Source organism: Pleurodeles waltl, chromosome 5 (assembly GCF_031143425.1).
Source record: "Pleurodeles waltl isolate 20211129_DDA chromosome 5, aPleWal1.hap1.20221129, whole genome shotgun sequence".
NCBI classification, from domain to species: Eukaryota; Metazoa; Chordata; class Amphibia; order Caudata; family Salamandridae; genus Pleurodeles; species Pleurodeles waltl.
The window spans coordinates 719,761,383-719,782,731 of record NC_090444.1 but is presented as its reverse complement, the minus strand read 5'-3'; the positions used below and the strand labels follow the sequence as shown (position 1 = coordinate 719,782,731).

The 21,349-nt window shown below is 42.7% G+C and overlaps 1 protein-coding gene across 1 annotated transcript in view; it reads right to left on the bottom strand.

Annotated features, from left to right (window-relative positions):
- FAM98A (family with sequence similarity 98 member A) overlaps window positions 1–20,136 on the bottom strand; it is a 337,728-nt gene extending 317,592 nt beyond the window's left edge. The window contains exon 1 of the mRNA XM_069234676.1: window positions 19,760–20,136. Coding sequence (XP_069090777.1) covers window positions 19,760–19,815 — 56 coding nt within the window. The 5' untranslated portion in view covers window positions 19,816–20,136. The remainder of the gene's footprint in view (window positions 1–19,759) is intronic.
- Between the last annotated feature and the right edge of the window lie 1,213 nt (window positions 20,137–21,349).

Below are 21,349 nucleotides of genomic sequence, written 5' to 3'. Positions count from 1 at the left end.
CCCTCGCCAAGCACATGCACACTGCTCCTGTAGCCTGTGTGTGATGGTGGGGAGTAAAAGGCAAAATCGATAAGGCACCCCTCTCAGGGTGCCATGCCCACAAACCACTGCCTATGGCAAAGGTAAGTCATCCCTAAAGCAAGCCTTACAGGCCTAAGGCAGGGTGCACCATACCACAGGTGAGAGCATAGTTGCATGAGCAATTTGCCCCTACAGTGTCCAAGTCCATTCTTAGACATTGTAAGTGCATTGTAGCCATACTTAGTATTTGGTCTGGGACTTTGTCATTACAAACTCCACAGCTCCATAATGTCTTCACTGAATACTGGGAAGTTTGGTATCAAACTTCTCAGCACATTAAACCCACACTGATGCTAGTGTGGGATTTATTGGAAAAATGCACCCAGTGGGCATCTTACAGATGTACCCTGTATGTTAGCTAAACTGCTAGTGCAGGACTGACTGCTCTGTACCAGCTGCCACTTTCAGACAAGTTTCTGACCACATGGAGTGAGAGCCATTGTGCTCTCTGTGGTCAGAAACAAAGCCTGTCCTGGGTGGAGGTGCTTCACACCTCCCCCTGCAGGTACTGTAACACTGGTGGTAAGCCTCAAAGGCTCAAGCTTTGGGATACAGTGCCCCAGGGCACTCCAGCTAGTGGAGATGCCCAACTCCCCCCCGACAAAGCTCCACTTTTGGCAGCGAATCCGGTGGGAAAATTAGGGAAAACAGGGAGGAGTGACCACCCTAGCTGGGACCACCCCTAAGGTGTCCAGAGCTGTGGTGACCCCCTCCCTGCAGAATCCTCCATCTTGGTTTGGAGGACAGGGACCAATAGGGTTAGGAATGTGCCCCCCACCCCAAAGGGAATGGGCACAGGAAGGGTGCAGCCTCCCTCAGGGACAGTAGCCATTGGCTCCTGCCCTCTGACCCCTGAAACACCCCTAAATCTAGGATTTAAGGGCCTTCTTGAACCCAGCTCACCTGATTCCTGGCGATTTAACAAGAAAGAAGGGCTGCTATGCTGAACCCCCAGCAGAGAAGGAAGACGACAACTGATTTGAACCCAGCCCTACAAGCTGGTCTCCTCCTTCAAAGAACCTGCACCAGAACAGCGAGACATCCAGCGGATTAGCGACCCCTACCAAGCTTCAGAGGACTCCCCTGTACCCAAAAGGACCAAGAACTCCTGTGGACAGCGGCCCCATCAATGAAGAAACAACACCCAAGGACTCCAGCACCACTCCGAATACGTGAGTCCTGACCACTCTACACGCAACGCCTACGGCCCGTGTCCCGTTGGCCCAACCAGCTAGTGAGGATCCACAGGTGATTGCGAGCAAGTTCCTACCCTGGGTTGACCTCTCCATCCCTCCACGACGACACCTGCAGAAGGAATCCAGAGGACCGCAAAAGCTCCGGACGAAGATATCCGATGCCTAAAGACACACTGCACCCGCAGACCCCAGGCGTTGGAGAACCTGACCTCCGGTGCAGCTACGTTCAGCAGGCGGCACTCCTCCCTGTCCAGCCTGAGGTTTGCCAGAGAAGACCCCCTGGACCTCGCCTGCAGCATCTGAGTGACTCCCCAGGGTCCCCTCATTGAAAATCATTGGAAACCCGACACCTTGTTTGCACCCTGCAACCAGCCACCCCAATGCCACTTAGGGCGTATGTTTGGTGCCTACTTGTGCCCCCCCCCGGTGCTTCTCTAAACCCCCCCCAGGTCTGCCCTCCGAAGACGCGGGTACTAAACTGCCTGCAGATCTCAAACTGAGTGCCCCCAGTCTCCATAGGAGCCCATGATAATTTTGCCTTATCTTTTACCTCTGCACCCAGCTGTCCCCATGTTGCTGGTGGTGGGTGTTTAGGATTAACTTGAACCCCAACCTGAGGACTTCCCAAACCCCGGAGACTGGAACTGTAAGTGTTGTACTTACCTGCAAATCGGTCTAACTTTTCTTTGCCAATATTTCAAAAACTGTATAACTTATTGATTTCAAAGTGCTATTGATACACATGTGAAATATGAAACTATTGAAGTGCTTACCTGCAACTTGAATCTTGTGGTTCTAAAAATAAAGAAAATATATTTTTGCTATATAAAAACCATTGGTCTGGAGTTAAGTCATCGAGTGTGTGCTTCTTCTATTGTCTGTGTGTGTACAACAAATGCTTTGCAATACCCTCTGATAAGCCTAACTACTCGACCACACTACCACAAAAGAGAGCATTAGTGTTATGTACTTTAGCCTCTGGTGAACCCCTGGAATCTGTGCACACTATATCTCATGTTGATATAGTATACACTGAGCCAGCTTCCTACAGCACCTGACAAATCCAATTACTGAATCGATGCCTGTTAAAGTTGGTACTTTTGTAGGCATGCACAGATTCGTAGTCTGTGACTCAAGTCCAGTATGTCTATTGGGAAAAGATTTGTTGTGCAAAACAAGATGTTCAATAACTAACACAAATGATGGAATTGCCATCCAAATAAATAGTGATGATAAGGAATCCTATTTACCAGTTGGAAATTGTAATTTGATTAATTAAAAGTGTCTATTGATTACTCTTTATCCTGCATTTACAGTATTCGACCTGCCAATTGATTTACCACATACAGTTGTTTCAAAAGTTTGGGATCTTTCAGGAAAATATATTGGTCTGATTAAAGGAGTTGAAACAGTCAATGTCACAGTTAAATCTAGTGCAGATTTTCCAAAAACTCCTCAATATTGCATGGTACGAGATGTAACTGAAGGAGTTACTTGTGTAATTGCAGATTTTGTTAAGCAAGGAGTTTTGAAGGACGTGCTGAGCAGCCCACGTAATTCACCTATTATGGGTTTGCGAAAACCAAGTGGGAAATTTTGCACTGTTCGGGATTTAAGAAACATTAATGAAATTGGGGTCAAATGTTGTCCAGTTGTTCCCAATAGAGCAGTGTTTTTGTTTGAAATCCCATGTGATGCAGAATGGTTCACAGTAGTGGACTTGTCACAGGCATTCTTCTCAGTGCCTCGCCATGAGAATAGCCAGTTGCCATTTTCAATAATTCCAAATTCTTTTTCAACACTTGATTAAATATTGACGGAGATTCTCAAAATCCTTGTGGGAGCCTACACCAGGAATACTTGTATTAATACTGTAATACCTGGTGTAGGCTCCCACAAGGATTTTGAGACTCTCCATCAATATTTAATCAAGTGTGGAAAAAGATTTTGGAATCACTGGAAATGCCTTTCCAATGAACATTGGTTCAGTACTTTGATGATTTATTGGTTGCTTCAAAAACACAGGAAGCATACAGGCATGATACTATTGCCTTATTGAATCATTTGAGTGAAAATGGACATAAAGTGTCCCCGACATAATTACAATAATGTGAAAAAGAAGTGATGTACTTGGGACATCAAATAGAGAAAGGTGCAAGGAAGATGTCCGAAGAAAGGGTTACAGCTATTTTACAAATGAATCCTCCTGTTACTCAAAGAGATGTCAGGATGTTTTTGGGAATGGTGAGTTACTGCCACCAATGGATTCCCAATTTTTCTGGTATTTCCAAGCACTGACAGAGAATGACCCACAAAGACATTACTGATCCTGTCCCTATTGATAAAGCTTGTATGAAAGCTTTTATTGATTTGAGAGAGAGTCTGTGAGGAGCACAGCTCTGGGAACGCCTGATTTCACAAAACATTTTCTTTGTTTTGTTACAAACGTGATTGTTGGGCTCTTTCTGTCCAAACACAGGTACCTGGAGGAATGAGTCACCCTGTAGCATATTTTTCTGCTACTTTGGACCCTGTAGCTGCAGCTTTGCCCAGCTGCTTAAAAAAATTGAGAGCATTGTAATGGGACATCCTTTACAGTAATGGTCCCTCATTCAGTTAAGGTCTTGCTTACCAGGACCAAGACTAGGTATTTGACAAAGGCCAGGTTGACAAGAGGTATGAATTCTTTTTTTTTTTTTTTTTTTTTTTTTTTTAAGGATCACCAAATGTCACCCTTAAGAGGTGCACTGTACTTAATAAGGCAACCTTGATACCAATAGACATTGCTGAACCTGAAAATGTTTATGAAGTGGAACATGACCGCCTAGAGGTTACAGCGTTTTGCACCAAACCCAGACCTGGTATTCAGGATACTGAGAGGAAATTGATCAAATACGTTTTGTTGATGGTTCCTGTTCAAGAGACAATGCAGGGACATTGATATTTGGTTATGCTGTGTGCACCATTTCTGATGTACTCAAAGCTCCATGGCTTCAAGGAGTATTTCCTGCACAAGTGAACTGGTGGCTTTTTCTAGAGCATGCTGTATTTCTGCACAGCTTAAAATTATGATTTTTACAGACAGCCAGTAAGGATTTGATGTGGTGCACGACTTTAGACAGTCATGGCCTGAGCAAGGTTTCATGACCTAGTTTGGCTCACCAGTTAGAAACTGGTGACAGAATTCATGATTTGTTGCAAGCCCTACAACTGCCTGAAAAGATTGCTGTGGTTAAATGCAGTGCTCACCAGAAGTCAAGCGATTTCAGCTCCATGGGAAATTACTAATGTTCAGCCTTAAACATTGAGTAGAAGCTACATTGTAGCTACTGTCCTGAAGCTTCTGGATTAGTAGAACATATGAATGGAATTCTGAAAAAAAAAATGCGTGCATCCACAAATCTGAAGTGGCCAGATGCTTTACCTTTGGTTCTAAAGAGCATGAGAAGTACACCTGACACAAAGACTTCTGGGCAGAGCAATAAGATTGCCAGCTATGCCTGCAAATGCACTTGTAAACATAACAGATGACTTGGTGCTGGAATACTGCAAGGGTCTAGCTGATGTGGTTTGGTTTTTGTCTCACCAGCTGGAAGCTACAGCTGTGCCACCATCACAAGACTAATGTCACAGTCTTCAGGCTGGTGACTGGGTGCTGATCAAGAAGCACATGTAGAAGTCTTGCTTGGAGCCTAGGTGGAACGGCCCATACTAGATTATTCTGGTAACAAGGACTGCTGTGAGGTGTGCTGGAGGTCCGAATTGGGTCCATGCGAGCCATACTTGCAAACTGTTGTATCCTCTGGAAAAAGATCCAGTGCTACTGAGAGCACCAACAGAAGTAATACAGTCTCAAGAAGAAAAAGTGACAAAAACAGAACAAGAGACTGCAAAACCAAAGACAGTGCACACTGGTGAAGATCCCAGAGGTACACCTCTGAGAAATGAAATAGAGGAGAGTCCTGATACTCGTCTATCGGCAGAATCAGAAGCGGATGTAGAAGGAAAGTCAAATCTGAGGAGGACTCTTCCAGAAGCAGATGATTGGGAAAAAGAGATCAAGCTGATCTTGTTTCCTGAAGAAGCCGAAAGTGGAGTGGAGTTGAGTTGAACAGTCATGCAGATTTGACTCCTGGCTAATGGTGCAGGTGAAGCAAGTCAAAGTCAAGGAAGTGCGTGTCAAAAACCTGCTGAATCAAGAAGAATCGTAAGTCCAGTTTTGCCATTACTGTCTAGAAAAACTGTGAAAGGAAATAAATGGCTTAGTTTGCACACAACTGAAGAGGTTCCTGATGTACTGTCAAACATAAATGAGGAAGCAGAAACAACAGAAAAAATAGATCTGCGTAAAGGAGAAACAAGTGCAAATCAAAGATCAAAAAGAAAGAGTTCTAAGTCGAAGAAACTCAGGTCCTAAATGTGCATACGTCGCAGCTTATGAATGGGAACACAAATTTATGTCCTTTTGTTTTGACTGTGAGAATCCAGGTTTATGTTTTGGAACTTGAAATCACATTTGAGACATTATTCACTGGAACAGATAGTTAGTGATCAGCAGATTATGATCTACTAAGAGACATTGAAAACCTGATTTGACAAAGTTGCTAAACAGATTTTTGACAAGTTGTGGAGAAGTCTAAAAGCTGCTGTAAATAATTACAAAGAAGACTGAAGATTATTTTTGATTAGCTGCATAGTTAAATCAATTTTTCTTTCACTTTTTGGATTCTTTACAGGCCATGAATACCAGTCGCAATGGAAACAATGGCTGTTGCACGTGTATGTGTGTTGGATTGGCAGTTGTATGTATGTTGAGAAGTTTGTTGTTGAGTGCAAGTATGAGTGTTTCTGATAAAGCTTTCTAAATTTGAGAACTTAAAAAGCGATGAGAAATACTTACACTTAGACAACTTACACTTAGACAACTTACAACTTCTAAAGTTTTCTATCGCTTATTGTATGAATATGTTGAGACAATGGATGTGAGAGAATGGTATGTGTGTACACAAATTCCTTCATCACTGCAAGAAGGAATAACATATCATAGCTTACCACTAACATATGGAATTAGATGTAGTCTTCTATAAGTCTTATAATCAGGAACACATACAATATTTCTTTTCTAACTTTGACACTTGAATAGTATTGCTAAAGCTAGTAACATTGGCATTGTAGGAGGTTTCTTCGAGTCTACACTAACATTTGGTACTGCTTATGCTCACCATAAAATATTTACATGTACACTTCCACCAGTGGAGAAAACTTTCCTGGATCAAACTGATGATAGGAGAAAGGCAATGAAGGAGAAAATAGAGAAGGGTTTAGTGACACATACTTACAAGAATGACTATGTATATAGTGTAACTAACACAAAAGGGAAGCTTGCTTTAGATTATCAACATGTAGGAAAGCTTGTGTACACAACATTTAGAACTGATACTAAGTTTGTGGGAACGAGTGAATGGAGACATGTATTTCTATTCAAGAATACATGTGACTTTATGCTGAATGGACAAGATCTTGCTATTCGCACGGTTTATTACACCTGTGGAAGAAATGCCTATTATTGTCTCCATAGGGGATGCTATGGGACTTGCTACCTGAGAGTGTTTTTTCCTAAAATATATCATATTGACAACATAGATTCTCATGTGAATGATCTAAGACCAAGATCAAAAACGGCAAGTTATTCGGAAATAGTTGGAGATATATTTAGAGCAATTATTGCTTTTGGGGAGTTGTACTGAATGAAATGAAAATTAAAATGCTAAACAGATTTTTCCAGAGCAGTTATACTGATGGATACTGAAATGGTTGCAGTACACATGATGGTTCTTCAGAATCGTCTTGCTTTAGACATCCTCTTAGAAAAGAGCGGCGGAGTCTGTCAGATGCTTAAAGCGCAACATTGATGCACTTTTATCCATGACAATGGTAAAGAAATTAATAGCTATGTTAGAAATTTGATGAATTTGAATTCTGACCTAAAAGACCTGAAAGAGCCAGGTGTGTGGGAAAATATAGGCAAAAGTTTTACTGAAGTGAAAAACTGGTTGGAAACCTTGGTCAGCGTGTTGTAGGAATGATAATGAAACCATTATTAATAGTGAATGTATGTCTAATTTGCATAATTGGACTTTACAAATTGTATGGATTAAAACAAAGACAAAGAATGAAAAATAAACAGAGGAGGGAAGAAAAGAAATTGGAAACAATGTAAAGCAAATCTTTTCATTATCTGAGAAATTCTGAAGAAAGGAGAAAACAGAGGAAGTCTAATAAGTAGATACACTAAACAAAGTTTTGAATTCTTTCACTAGTGTTAATATATGTTCTTTTGCAAATACGCTTATAGTCGTCAGAGGAGGGACTGTTACAGAGCAAACATTATTAATAAACATTTGTCACTAAAACATAATGTGTAACAACAAGAATTAAAAGGCCTAACTGAAAAACGTGTGCTAGAAAAATAAACGTGTGGTTTGAAAAAGTGATTGCCATGGTGTCAGCCACAATGAAGTTCGATGTGAAAATAAAGTCTAATGAAAATGTATTTTGTTCAAACATACTTACATGTACTGACAAAAGAAGATAGTTAACTTTGATTGTACTACAAAAAGTACAAATTAGAAATGTTTTATTATTCATGTTTAGCATTAGTGAAAAGGCCCATTTTTTTTTAGTGTCTTTCCAGAAATATGATATTTAAATGTGTGCTAACTTTGCAAAATAATGTTTCTTAAAACATTCTGTGTGACTTGCATTTTTCTGTCTTGTGCTCATGTTTCATTTCTTGTACTTTCCTCGAGATAACAATTGTATCTTTTTAACAAAAGGCCCTCGTTTGAGGCAGGATGCAACATCACGTTTCTATGTAGTTTTAAATTGTACGCTTTGTACAGAAGCTGTCGACCTGAGAGGAGCGTAAAAAGAAAGAAAATAGATACATCTGAAGCACAAATGAACGTTTACTGCCTGTGTACTAAACGACCTCATAGTCTTGTCCAATAGAGGCTTAGCTAGTAACTTTTGGGACTTTAATATAGCAAAGCTTTAGGTAATTTAGGTCAGTTGTCTACTTTTTGAGCTTCTTTTCAGGTCTGCATTTTTAGTGATTCTGTTCTTGTCTATGATTTTAACAGTTCACTTATACTAGGCCCAAACTTTACTGAACTGTATCCCTTTCATGTCCTGATGCTGCTCTCTGAAGCCCTGATGTTCTTGGGTTCTGCTGATGAAGATATTACCGATTGCTGATCTATTTAAGAGAAGTACAACCAATGTGCATTTGTTTTCCTTAGTAGGTTTTTCCCTTTAGAAAATTCAACTGCTTATTTTGGTTATTGATGTGTTCTGACAAACAGTGAGGGAAGACAGAGGTTACAAGCAAAGTGCCAGAGGCTGTACTGGGTGGCCTAGGAAACCCCTAAATTACGTGTACACCTTGCTCGACCAAACGGTTTTCGAAGAATTAAGCCAGATCCTGTTAAAAGCCACCTCAGACATTCATATCACAAGAGAGGACTTCAATTACGTCATGGACAAGTCACTAGGCAGGTCAGCCCCAAAAAAGTCACTTTTAGAAAGTCCATCTCCACTGGCATAGATTGAATATTTGATGGGTCTCCAGGATATGGTGGGGGGGGGGGTGCTGCAGGGGTAGACCCTACACTGCTGGAACCTACTTCCTTTTTTTTCTTGGGCCCACAGATCTTTTTCTCGATTAGATTATGTGTTCATCCCGAAAGCGAAATGCCCAGAAGATGTACAAGTCAAATATCTTTCAAGAGGTATCTCAGATCATGCCCTGCTAAAAGTCATACTAGGTTCTGGTACCAGATGATGGGTCAGCAACTAGTGACTAAGCAGTAAGGACTGAACAAAAGGGAGCTTCAGAATGGTAAATTTGCGTCATAGCTCCAAAGACATGCTTTATAATTTGAAGAAAATAAAGAATCAGTGTGCTCACCAGGAGTACTGTGGGAAGCATATAAAACATACTCAGTCACAGGGCCGGGAATGTCATTTCACATACAAAAAGACAGAAAAAGGAAATAATAAATGCGCTTGAACGAGAGATGCGTAAGCAGCCTATGTACCCACAGAAGCCCAGATGACAGTTTTGCATGGAGGCCTTGACCAGGCTATACCACGCACTGACTCGGACATAGCAAAGGAGAAATTCCTAGCATTCAAATGGAAATCACACGACATGGGTGACAAGGCAGGCCGAATACTGGCATGGCTAAAAAAGAGAGGCAACGCCCTTATGGGTGGGGGAACTTGAGGCACCGGATGGGACCCAGGTCACCACAGTTAGACACATTACTGAGAGGATCGCACAATACTATTGGGAGCTACATAGGGAAGGATCCTCTGCAACAGATGCGACATTTAAGCCTTCCACTGGGAACTGCCTTTGCACGTCTGCAGACCATGGAGATGAGGTGCTTGAAACAGGACCTTTCCCTGGAGGAGGTAATGCACATGGAAAAAAAGACCATGGCCTACCGGCACACCAGCAGAATTCAATAAACCCACCCCATAGATGCAGACACCCCACATTTTGCCCACGTTGAGGCGGTACTAGAGACAGATTATCACCTGATCTACGACAGCCAACAATTGTGGTGATACTCAAACCTGGGAAACCAGGTAACCAATGCACATCGTACAGACTGATGTCCCTATTGAATATCAAGGTTAAGATCCTGATGAAAACATCAGCAATGAGCCTAGTAAAATGTATCCCGACTTTGGTGAAGAGAGACAAATACCCATAGCCTAACAAACAACTTGACAAAACCTCTGCTGCCTGCATAATTGTTTGGACGGACTATCAGAGGCACACACAAGAACCCTTAGCCCTTATGACTTTGGATGCAGAGAAAGCATTTGACTCCATAAACTGGCAATGCTTGTCTGTGTTTTAGAGTGACTGGGATTCAGTACACATTTTTGCTGTTGGGCGAGATTGGGTGAGGTGGCTATACAACCACCTGAAGGCAAAGGTGAACAGAACATTATTGGTGTAATTCCTCTTGAATAGGGGGACCCATCAAGTGTGAACCCCTCTCCATTCCTGTTCACCCGGTAATGGTGTCCCTGTATGCAGACAACATTTTGCTGTATCTAACCGAACCAGCAACCTAATTGCCCGTGGTCTTATCACGGTTATGTAACTTTGAAAACAACACAGGATACAAAATTAACTGTGGTAAATCTGTTCTTTGGGAGATGGGTAACTAGCGCCCAGCAGCTGCGATTCCCCCTCATGTAGAGGTCTCGCCGGAGGATTTCCGCTACCTAGGGTTAGAGGTTATACCAAGTCAAAACTGATTCCTGGAAAGAAACCTCGAGTGATCTAGAGGTAATTCTAGGTACCTGTTGAGCAGTAGAGTCGACTACCACTAAATTATGGGTAGAGCTGCTTTATTTAAAATGGCCTCTCTACGCAAATTCCTATATGTGCGCCAGAATAAACCACTGGCTGGAGCCCGAGTTATTTTCCAAAAAAGTGGATGGGCACACTGCAGACTCTCCTCTGGGATGAAGAGTCCCCTCATATAACTCTCCAAACAACAAAAAGGCCCATTTATATTGGAGGTATTGCACTGCCAGACTTGAAGGCATATATTTGGGTCTCTCAGCTCCAGGCAGTTAAACTGAGCTTTGGCCCCAGAAATGACCCTGCGACAAGGCTGGAACGGTTTCTGGAGGTAAATCCCACATAGACTGAAGAACTTTAGATCCTGTCCGTTAGAACAGATGAAAGCCTTCTTGTGGGGTGGCAAGGTAAACTCACCCAGGAGGATAAATGTGGCATGGGGACAAAGGGAGGGAACTGTATAAGTTGGAAGGAATGACACCCTGGGATCTGCTTGGGGTATCAACCTTGGAGGGACCTAGGTACAAGAGAAAGGATGAAGGGCCAGATGTAGCAAAGGTTTTCACCCATTCTGTGTCTATGGGAAAAATTGTTCGTACATATGGCCTGAAGTCGTTCCAGGCCCTGCAGCAAAAATACGAGTTGCACAACTGGCGGTTTAAGTATTTTCAGATGAGCCAATGCAACCAAGGGAATGACTAGAACACATGGACTAGAATCCTGTGATTAGCAATTCATAATCTGAGTTGAAACAATTTGCACAGTACCATTTTGGGCTTCAAGCAGTAAAACATTTGATAAGGAAAATTTAGGCAGCTTAGTGCCTGGCTGGCAGCATGAATTCCAGGAACTGACAGAAAAACAAGGAGACAGCTGCAGCACAGCAGACTATGAGAAGACGAATTACAGAAGTGACAGCAGGAGTCAGTAGTGTAACTAGCAGGACTTTCACAATATTACCAAAGCATCATAAATAATACCAGAAGAGAGAAGGACAGTATGTATACTGACAGAGAATTACAGCCAAATGAAACTGGAAGCAGCACTCCTAGATCTTCATTTGTCCCCATATATATCATTGTCCAAATGGATTTACCACCGGCTTCAGAGATCTGGTGTAACCTACATGCTATGATGTCTGAACCCAACAAGATCAATGGATACTTGCAATACTGCTGCCATGTTATATCTTTTAAGCACAGAATGAAATTGTGCACTGCAGATGCCTTCTGTCAGAAAGGAAAGCCTTCGTTTGTGGCTGTCATACTATACATGTTCTGTGAGAGAGGAACGCTTGTACAGCAGCCGTCTGAGCCATTTCTCTTCAGTGAGGAAGTGAAGCTTGTTTGTTGCTGCCCCATCTACACGTGCTCTGTGAGGGAGGGTCGCTTTCATTGGGAAATTAGCAATTTTACTGCCATATTTTAACTATTTTGTGAGGTCGAAAGAACTTCCCTATTTTACTTGCGGTTTTTGTATGTTGTTTCTGTTCTGTCTGCAAGCAGGAGCAGCTTGTGGTGCTTTGAAGCGACGGTGCATGCGGGGTGGGAAAATAACTTTTTTTTTTTTTTTAAACATCTATCTTTCATCGCCGCTGCCACAACCGCACCTTTGCTGCAGCTGCAGGCACAGGCACCCAGTCTGCCATGCGGCCAATCCGAACGATTGGTCAGAGCGCTAAGCCAGGGCGCTCTGACACAGAGTGAAAGTCTTTGCCTGCTCTCTCCAAACTGTCAACGCAGTGCAGGGTTGAAGAGAGCTTAGTGCTTTTGTGTATGGCTGGCCCAAGATGGCCAAACATACAAGCGCACATGATACCTCCGTCCCAGTCACAGCCCGTGGCCTTGTCCCTTTTACTATATAAGGATAATAAACATAGGTTATTATCCTTTTATAGTAAAAGATCTTTGCAGCTGCTGGGGGGGGAGGGGGGAATGACACTCCTCCACCATAGAAGAAAAGCCACACCACACCTGTCTGCTGGATAGAAATATGACCGACCCACCTTGTCCTGCACCCAATCTTTGTAGTAGGCAAGGTGGTCTTCCAAAGCTGTGTGTTAGTGAAGCACGGTATAAATATTGTCACTATACAAAAGCCAAAATGAATGGCATCGCCACTGGTTGTTTTAACATGATGAGAAGGAAAACGCAACACTTACAAAGGTTGTTAAGAAGTTACTTTTGGTTTAGCAATTGAACCAACCAGTTTTTTAAATAGACTACAAGAGTAGGTAGCTCTGTGCTGAACAATACTTTAAATCACCAGTTTGTACATCATACTTTCAACCTACCACTAGTACGTCACAGTAGCACTTTTCAGTAGTAGCTTGACGTGTACAGCTTCCCAAAATCATTCATTCTTTTACAGTGGGAACTTTGATAACTGTGTGTCAACTACATTGCACAAGTCGGGAGTACACGCAGGTAGACAGCATTCATCCACTATATTCAGAGGATGGATACCATCCACCATGCCAAGAAGCTGGGCTCCACTGAATTATGTTGAGCTCGTCAAGGTGCAATGTTTGGACACCAGGACACATTCACCAGCACCTGCACACTGTCTGCATTCCTTTCAGTGCAGCAAAGTGCAAGGCAGAGAAGGTCTTGTTATTTTAACTTCCAGCTGGGCACAAAACAAAGGCCAAAGTTAAAGGGCCATCAGGCCTCCTTCTGTTTGAATATCATGACAAGAAGCTATCTGGAGCCTTACACCTAGATGTAAATACAATGGAGGGGAAATAAAGGCAAACATCTTATTTCTTCCCAGGTATTAAAGAGAGGCATGGTTTTGACTTTGTTCAATCTCTTTATTTAGAAGATGCCCATTCACTATACAAATGTCAGATGTGTTGGTCTGTCCCAATATTTACACAAATAATTTAAATATCACTATTTTGTTGTATTTCTTTTATAGCGCTACTCATCAAGGTGGAGGGTGTAAGAGAACTTTACATCACACATACACATTATATATTCATAATAAATCATTTAAGTTTGTAAATCAATGTACAGGATGTGTTAGATAAGATGGTGAGGGTTACAAGGTGTAGTAGTCACGTCCTTTAAATGGCACTGTGCTATGTTAGAAGGATTACAATTTGTGCACTGCAAGTAGCTAAACGATATCTGTGTTAAAAGTAGTAACCGAATTACCTAGCTCCATAAAATAAAAATCTGTCATCTGCATGTTAAATGATGTGCTTTGCAGAAGACACGTTAACCCCTATATGATACTTTGATTGAAAACTGGGACTAAATAAAACACAGATCTCTCCAGCAACTGTGTTAAACTCCAGAGCTATTGTGTCAGTATAGTTTTTTGAGAATTACTGTGCACACAGTGTCTGCAGCGGGTGCTTTAGCACCATAAAATATTTCAAAGTATGGTCTTTGAAACCAATTAAGCATAACAGATTTACTGCCACATCCCTGAGTTGCCAATTTCTTGGTGGCAAAGTTTTTAAAAAATAAATGTATGTTGTGGCCCACATTTTTGTATCAGGGTTTTGTAACTTTTTTTTTTACACAAGCCCAACGTAAAGTCTAATTTGTTAAATGTCGTAACTAGGGTGACCACCAGTCTATAATTTTCAGGGACTGCCTGTAATTTAGCCCTACCGTCTATTGTCCATGATGAAAGGCTTAACTGACAGTATTTGTTAGTAATTTTAGCCTTTCAGCTAAAGGACAAAATGTAATTATGACATGTGCTCTGAGGGAGGGAGGGGCAGACAGATAAGAAACAGGCCTTCGTGCCAGGGTGTCTCCTTCCCTAAAGAAATGCAAATGTGGCAACTGGTAAATCTGCAAATGCAAAGAGGCTTGAAAGCTTGTATTGACTTTAATCAAAGGAGTCACTTGAAGCTTTCTGACGGCAAAGATATTTTCTTTTAAAAAGAGGTACTGTAAGAGTGTTCCAAGGTGAGCTGTGGCGTGTGTGGTTTTAAAGAAGTTAAAAAAATGTTTGCACTAGGTATAATCTGTATATTATTGAAATCTGTATTTTAGAAGGACTTTTTTTTTTTATTTAACCTAAATGTACTTGCGTATTTTGTAGCAGCCTTTATTATGATGTGTGTAATGCATGTTTAAAATAAGGGCTTACACATTCACAGTGCTTTCAGGGATCTTGGTACCCAATAGTACTAATTAACATTGGCAAAGCCAATAGGTCTTGTCTACGCAAGGGTTATTGGCTTTGCCAGTGTGTTTTAGCCATGTTATACACCAGAGTGACTGCTGCTCAGCATGGCTAAAGGTTAGTGGCATAGCGGAGAGTGGTCCAAAGTGTCTTAGAGTGGAATGGTAAAGAGTGTCATGTATAGGAGTGGAATACTGTGGAGCTGCATAGTGGCATATAGTGGGGTGGTATGCAGGGAAGATGACTTATGTAGAGAGCATTGGTGTAGATTGTTGCAGAATATAGTGGTATAGAATGAAGTGGCTTTGAATGCAGCAGCATAAAATTCAGTGGCGTACAATGTAGGGTCATAGAATGCGGAGGCATAGATAAGAGTGGTCCATAGTAGAGTGCAGTGGTGCAGAGTAGAGTGGCATAAAGTGCAGCGGTGTAGAGTGGCATACCATAGAGTGGCAGAGTGTGCAGTAGATTAGAGTGGTGTAAAGTGCGGTAGCATAGAGTGCAGCATAGACTCGAGTGGCATAGAGGGCAGTGGTGTAGAGTGATGAAAAGTGGTGTAGCAGAGAGTGATGCAGTGGGGAGTAGAGTATAGTGCTGTAGAGTACAATGGAGTGATGCAGAGCAGAGTGGCATAGAGTGCAGAGGTGTATAGTGTATTGGCATAGAATGCAGTAGTACAGAGTAGAGTGGTGTAGAGTACAGTGGCGTAGAGTGCAATGTTGCAGAGTAGAATGTCAGTGCAGTGGTATGGAGTAGCGTGGCATAGGAGCAGTAGCGTAGAGTACAGTGGTGCAGAGTAGAGTGTAGTGGGGTACAGTGCAGTAGTTTAGAGTACATTGGCATACAGTGCAGTGGTACAGAGTGGCACTGGGCAGAGTAGAGTGGCACACAGTAGAGTGGCAGAGAGTGCTGTAATGTAGAGTGGTGTGTAGAGTAGACTCAAGTGGCATAGAGTGCAGTGGCGTAGAGTGGGGTAGTGTAGACTGGTGCAGAGTATAGTAGAGTGAGGCAGAGTGGCAGAGTGCAGTGGTGTTGGTGTAGAAAGCAACAGTACAGTGTAGAGTGGTGTAGAGTACTGTGGTGGAGAGTGCAATGTTGCAGAGTAGAGTGTCAGTACAGTGGTGTAGAGTAGAGAGCAGTGGCGTAGAGTTCAGTGGTGAAGAGATGAGTGCAGTGCAGAATCGTGAAGTTGTTTAGAGTGCATTGGCATAGAGTACATTGAAGTAGTGTGCAGTGGGACAGAGTGGCGTAGAGTGGATTGTTTCAGAGTGCAGTGGCATAAAATGGAGAGGTGCAGCGTAGAGTGCAGTGGTGCAGAGTGCAGTGGCGTAAAGTAGATTGTTTAACAGTAGAGTGAAGTGGCATAGAGTGGAGAGGTGCAGGGTAGAGTGGAGTGGCATAGAGTGTGATGGCATAGAGTAAAGTGTTGCAGAAAGTCATTGCATACAGCTCAGTGGTGTAGAGTAGATTTGAGTGACGTACAGTGTAATAATGTAGAGTGCAGGGGCATTGAGTTGAGTGTTACAGAGTAAAGTGCACTATCTTAGAGCGTATTGGCATAGAGTGCAGTGGCGTACAGTGCAGTGTTGCAGAGTGACATGCAGTGGAGCTGTGTGGAGTAGATTGGTGTTGCCTAGGCTGGAGTGGTATAGCATACCGAGGCGCAGAGTGCAGTGATGGAGAGAGGCATAAAGTGCACTGGCATACAGTAGAGTGGTACAGATTAGAGTAGAGAGGCATACTGTGAAATGGCATAGAGTACAGTGGCATAAAGTGGAATAGTTCTGAGTGGAAAAGAGTGCAGTGTCCCAGGATGCAGTTGCATTGAGTGATGTAAAGTGGAGTGGTGCAGATTAGCGTGGAGGGTAGTATGCTTGGTGTGGTTAACACACAACACATTTTTTAATGAAATTACCATTACGTTTGCACAGACATACAGTTTTTCAAATAAAACTATGCAGTGCACAGTCAATAATGTGTGGAAATTGCATCACCTAATTTAATTATTTGTTTTAATCATATACAGGTATTTGTTTCCAGCACAGTTCGGAATTAACAAACATGTGCTTCATTTGTACTCCTAATTCTGATATATTCTGAAATCCTTGCACAGTTTATTTAAATGGTGTCATGTGGTAGAAAAAATGTTTTCCTACCCCCAGTATCCAGCAAGATTGTTGCATAAATCCTCTCACTTTGAAGTCAGAGAAAGAAAACTTAACACCGAGTTCCCACTGAAGATAGAGCCTGACATTTGACCTTGTTCTTTAAATTTACAGCAAATGTGATGAGATAATAACAAGAGAAACAGGCCTGTTGGCAGAAAGGGAGCACTTGGAAGGATACTGTGAATAAGGTTTGAGCAAGGAAAGGGAGGAACTCAAGCTGGATGGCCTAAAACAAATGAAAATAGCAAATTGAAAGCAACAAATTGTGAGTTACAAACCACAAAGCTAAAAGGCAAGCAACGGATGGAATCCATTCCCAAGGAAGCTCTATGAATGTACTTAAAGTCCCCACTTTGTGGGAAAGTCCAGTATTTTATTTCAGTCTGTATCTTGCACACATCAATCTCCCACGTAGTTTGAGAAGACCTGGAGTGGTCACCATGTTGCAGGAAAGGTCTGTACACCCATCTTATTGGTTTGCCATCAGTCCCTATGGTGTGCAGCTTCTGGCACACCTAATGTAGGGTTAGTGCTAGGTAGCAGACATTAAATAGGACATTTAATGATTGTTTAAGGTGGTTGTAAGTAAGGAGATGACCAGGATGAAGATGGTAGTCTGCCACAAGGGTTTGGAAATTTAGTAGCTCACCGTCCAGAAAACAAAATCCCCAAAATGTAAAGATGCCAGCAGCATGCCACTGACGGAGTTGCTCTGAGCACAGCTGTCCTGTGCGAGTGGAAAGGCCTTGCAAAGGTACTGCAGGAGCACTGGGTTTCTTTGTGTCAGTGAGTTTACAGGTTCTAGCAAGGCAAGAGAAAGCTGTGTATAATAACCCAAGATGCTGTTCTGTAGACTGGCCAGTAGGAAACAATGAGCAGTGCAGTAAGCCCTCCTTAAAAGTCTTTACGGGTAAACCCCATCTCATGCAGGGGGGCAGACAGCCAGTGAGCCACCCACTGGACCTGGGCAGCTAAATAATAGTGTTCTGAGTCCAGAAGGCCTAATCCACCTGTAGTCACGGGTAGCTTTAGAGTGGAAAGAGCAACCCGACGACACCACAGAGACCAAATCAGATGTGTGGCGTGTCTGAAGAAGGAATGAAAGACAAGCAGGGGAAGGTTTGCAAAATAATACTATCATTGGGATAACACACCATCTTAACTAGTGCCACATGGCCCACTACAGAAAGCAGAAGAGAAGACCAAAAAGCAAACTGGACTCAGAGGGAACTGACGCTCTGCTGAGATCTCCAACCTGCAAATCAGTGGGGGAAATGGTAGATATTAATCCAGTTCTTAAGAAACACTAATTACATGTTAAAACCTTTCTCATGTTCTTATATTTTGTTTGTTCAATTTACATCCCAAATAGCTTGAAGATTCTATGTGTACTTGACAATTAGGGACAACCAAGATCACTGGTTTGGCTTTTGTTAAGTCTTGCGAGGGGTCTGGCCCGTGCTCACCCTTCACAAGCACAAACAGCAGACCACTGCACCAGAAGAGTTTACCAGGGTGGGTTGGTGCTGCTTGTTCAACTACTTGACAGCAGTGCCTCTTCTGTTTCACTCCTGTCTGCAGAGACAACTCCCCAGGTACGCAATACCTTCAGATAGTCTTGGTGAACCCATCTTGTCATATTCTAGGAACTGTCCCACTCTGTTAGTCTCTTTCTTATTCATCCAGTTCTTAGCAACAACCCTTTGAATCAGTTGCTGTGGATCTCCCATTTGATCTTAATTTCATCCTCCACTTTTATCATCTTTGATTGGTAATCTGGGCTTCCATTTGTGAGATAAATGTAGGAGTCCAGGACATACAGTGTAGTGCTGTGAGGCTACAGAAAAGTTGTGGGTACCTCGCATCCTGACTTTAGGTGTGAGACTGTATCCACACCATCTACTCTGCCACATTAATATTTTTTTAGGTTGAAAGTCCATTGGCAGTTGAGGTGAGCCAGATGTTTTTGTACAATATGCTTAAACTAGCATAAAGTTACGAACCTTAATGTTTCCCGAGTTGTTTGCCATGGGTTTTAAAATGTTTAGAAACACAATCAAAATGTTGCTGTTGCTTTCTCTCCAAGAAAGATTGGGTAGATTTGGGTAGGGATGATGGCCTTGACAGAGAAGGGCATTCATTTACTACTGAACAAGAACGTAATGCGACACCTGAATGTAGCATATCGGGAGAAAATCGCAAAAAGACCACAGTGAACAATAGTGCCTCTCTTGGGTGTGTCTGTAAAACTGACGTTTGTTCTTGAATTCTTGTCCTGAATTTCCGTCCTGAATTGTGACCCTTTGTCCTGAATTTTTTACAGTCCTGTCCAGAATTTACCTGGATGCTAGGGGGTCACCCTAGTCGTAACACGCTCAAATGTACTCACAATAGACCCTGCTAAAAATATGTATAAGGAATTATGATCTGAAGTCACTGTTTGTGATGTCATGGGTTGTGATGCCACTTCCTCTGCTGCCATGCCGTGATGTCACACACCATGATGTCACTTGCCTACTGCCTAACTTGGTCAGTCCCTATAGTATTTCTTTAGGGCTTGTAGCCTGGTCAACCACATGAAACGATGTAAAAGGTGTCATTTCAAGTAACGAATATAATTTGAGGAGAAACTGGTCTAACATATTGATGAGAGAAAACAGACAGCCATTGCTCCGGGACAGTTGTCCGTCTCTCAGTAGCACCTTAATCCACCTGACCCACGCCCACCAGTAGCTATTGCCTCAGAATAACAGGTCAGCAGGAGCGAGGGAAACACTTACCCAAGATCATCAAGCGCTTCCAGCACATCATTTTCCATCATGCTATCATAGTCCATAATGTCTGTCACACTGGCTAGCGCGTGGCAGCCGCAGGTAGCCCAACGTCAGAAGGAAAGGAGAACTATTAAGCAGTAAAGGGGTGGATGGACTCACGATGTCAAGAGTCTGAATGACAGGGAAATGGTATGGCCCGTGTGGGGAGGGCAGCGGTAGCTGCTCGGCCTCCTTAAGGCAGTAGTTGCTACACACACACACCTCGCCTAGCTCCCTTTACGGAGCGCACGCGTGGTCAGAGCCACCAACAGACGAACGTTCAGCCTTCAGCCACAGCTGCCGGGTTGGCATGTCAGCCGGTCCATGCGCGCGACCTCCGACACGGGCTGTCGTCTGCGATGCCTGTGCCGAAAGTTAGCTTTCTGTTAGAAAGTATGTAGAACAGAAAATACATTTTAATTCGGTTATGGCAAGTTGGTACGATTGTTGAATGATTGAAACACAATGAGTGGTCGAGACTTGCGAAGTGAAGATAAAAATGGGATATGCGAAAGAGCACGGCAGAGCTCTGGGCAGCCCGATCTACCAGAACAAGGACCCACGCCAGGCGGAAAACACGTGGAGAAGGGGGCTAACGTAGGAGGAGGCGTTGTTGCTGATTTTGGAGACGTCCACTGCGTGCAAAACAGCTGCGTCACGAGAGCCGCCGGGAGAGGTTGAGACAAGACGCAGATGTGAATAGTATAGCAGAAGTCACGGCTTCATGACAGCGTACTTTTTTTGTCAAAAAATTCCTAGAATTCTGCTGGGACAGTCAAACAGTTTCCCACATTCCAATGGTATATTTTCAATGTAATATAAGCAGTGTGATGCAGGGGCGTAGGAGACAATACATTTCTGGGGGGGACAGGGACAGCCTTGGGGGCTTTCAGTCAACCCTATACAAATCGCTCGTTACGAACTGCAGTTTCCGATAAATATACACAATCATATATATTGGAAGTGAAATAGGGAGAAAGGAAGGCATGTTTACACAGTCTGAAAGTAGCTTTTATTGTTATTTATATTCACAAAATAATTAGCTCAAATGTGAAAATAACATGTTGATTAACCTTGCATCTTCATGCACCAAGCAAATCAAGGTAGGAGGGTAAAAAGGAAGAACATACCCTTTGCGCCCCACACCCATCATGCCCTTCGCCTCATGCCAACTGGAACCGCACTGGAGAGATAAAAAGCGATTAGGTACAATAGTTGTGAACTGTGCTCGAAAACCATAGTTCTAATAACACTTCTACTCCTGTGTGTGATCTTGGGAAGCTCAGCTCCACATCAGTCATAACTAGAAGCATTTCAACTGAAGAAATTCTTGGAGTTACAGTCTATATAAACATGGATTCTCTAATCTCTTTATAAACTACAGTCACTAATTTCTTTAGAAACAGCTGTTTGTGATGCACCAAGTCACAGCGTGTAAAGAAAAGACATTCACTGATTGTAAAGAAAAGACATCAGAAAATGACTATGATAGGGTTATTACAGTCGAGTTCTGCATTACAATGCCTTCTGCCAGAGCTAGCAGCCAAGGTAAAAGGC